The following is a 776-nucleotide window of genomic DNA, read 5'->3' on the forward strand; positions in this document are numbered from 1 at the left end:
AGTAAACCGTCAAGGGCATGAAAGATATCCTTGACTGTGACGAGCAACAATATCAACGCATTTCCTGCAAGATTTCCAAACTGAATTACCATAAAATACAAATTAGTTAACGTCGATTGGGTATCAGATACGTCTATGCATGTCTAGATCGTTGTATGAATCGTGAAATATGACCTTTGCTTGTGTATATGAATATGCTCAGCAACTTATATACTGAGCACAGTCATATCCATTACGCCGAGAGATTTCTCTTGAGATGAAATACACACGTTATTGTGTGTTTGTGTTCAGAGTTCCCATCGGCAAGTCTTACCGCGAAGCTGATGTAGTCGTTTGCTGTTTGCCAGACCTCGAGGCAGAGACCGGGGAGAAGACACACGGCCGCCACCAGAAACAGCGCCAGGGCATACTTCATGGTCGTCTGGAAGAGGGAAGGGATAGAATTTAGTTCGTTAATGATAATGGGCACCATATGAAGGCATTCGCACGGAAGCACGGCCGCGCACAAGAGTCTGTGGTACTGTCAGCGTTGCCACCCCTGTGTGTGGTTGGGGTTCGGAGTTTTGAAGCACGGCTGGGGAAAGGAGTCGAGACCCTGTGAAACAGGTGGCAGGCATTTTGGTTAAATAAAGCTAAGCTTAAAAAAAGAAAAGAAAAAGTCATAGTGACGTAGCTAGACATTTGGAGGGGTCATGTCCCTTCATAAAAAAACAACATACATGTCATTAATAAATATGACATGAAAACAAATGTTTTCTTATTTGAATATGAAATTC

General features: G+C 43.0%; 1 protein-coding gene across 2 annotated transcripts in view; it reads right to left on the reverse strand.

Moving 5' to 3' along the window:
* LOC119590395 overlaps nucleotides 1–776 on the reverse strand; it is an 8,525-nt gene that overhangs the window by 5,675 nt on the left and 2,074 nt on the right. For both annotated transcript variants that reach the window (XM_037939064.1, XM_037939065.1), the window contains exon 2: nucleotides 314–421. In XM_037939064.1, the coding sequence (XP_037794992.1) occupies nucleotides 314–415 (102 nt within the window). In that variant the 5' untranslated portion in view covers nucleotides 416–421. The remainder of the gene's footprint in view (nucleotides 1–313; nucleotides 422–776) is intronic.

Source organism: Penaeus monodon, chromosome 27 (assembly GCF_015228065.2).
Source record: "Penaeus monodon isolate SGIC_2016 chromosome 27, NSTDA_Pmon_1, whole genome shotgun sequence".
In the NCBI taxonomy this organism is placed as follows: Eukaryota; Metazoa; Arthropoda; class Malacostraca; order Decapoda; family Penaeidae; genus Penaeus; species Penaeus monodon.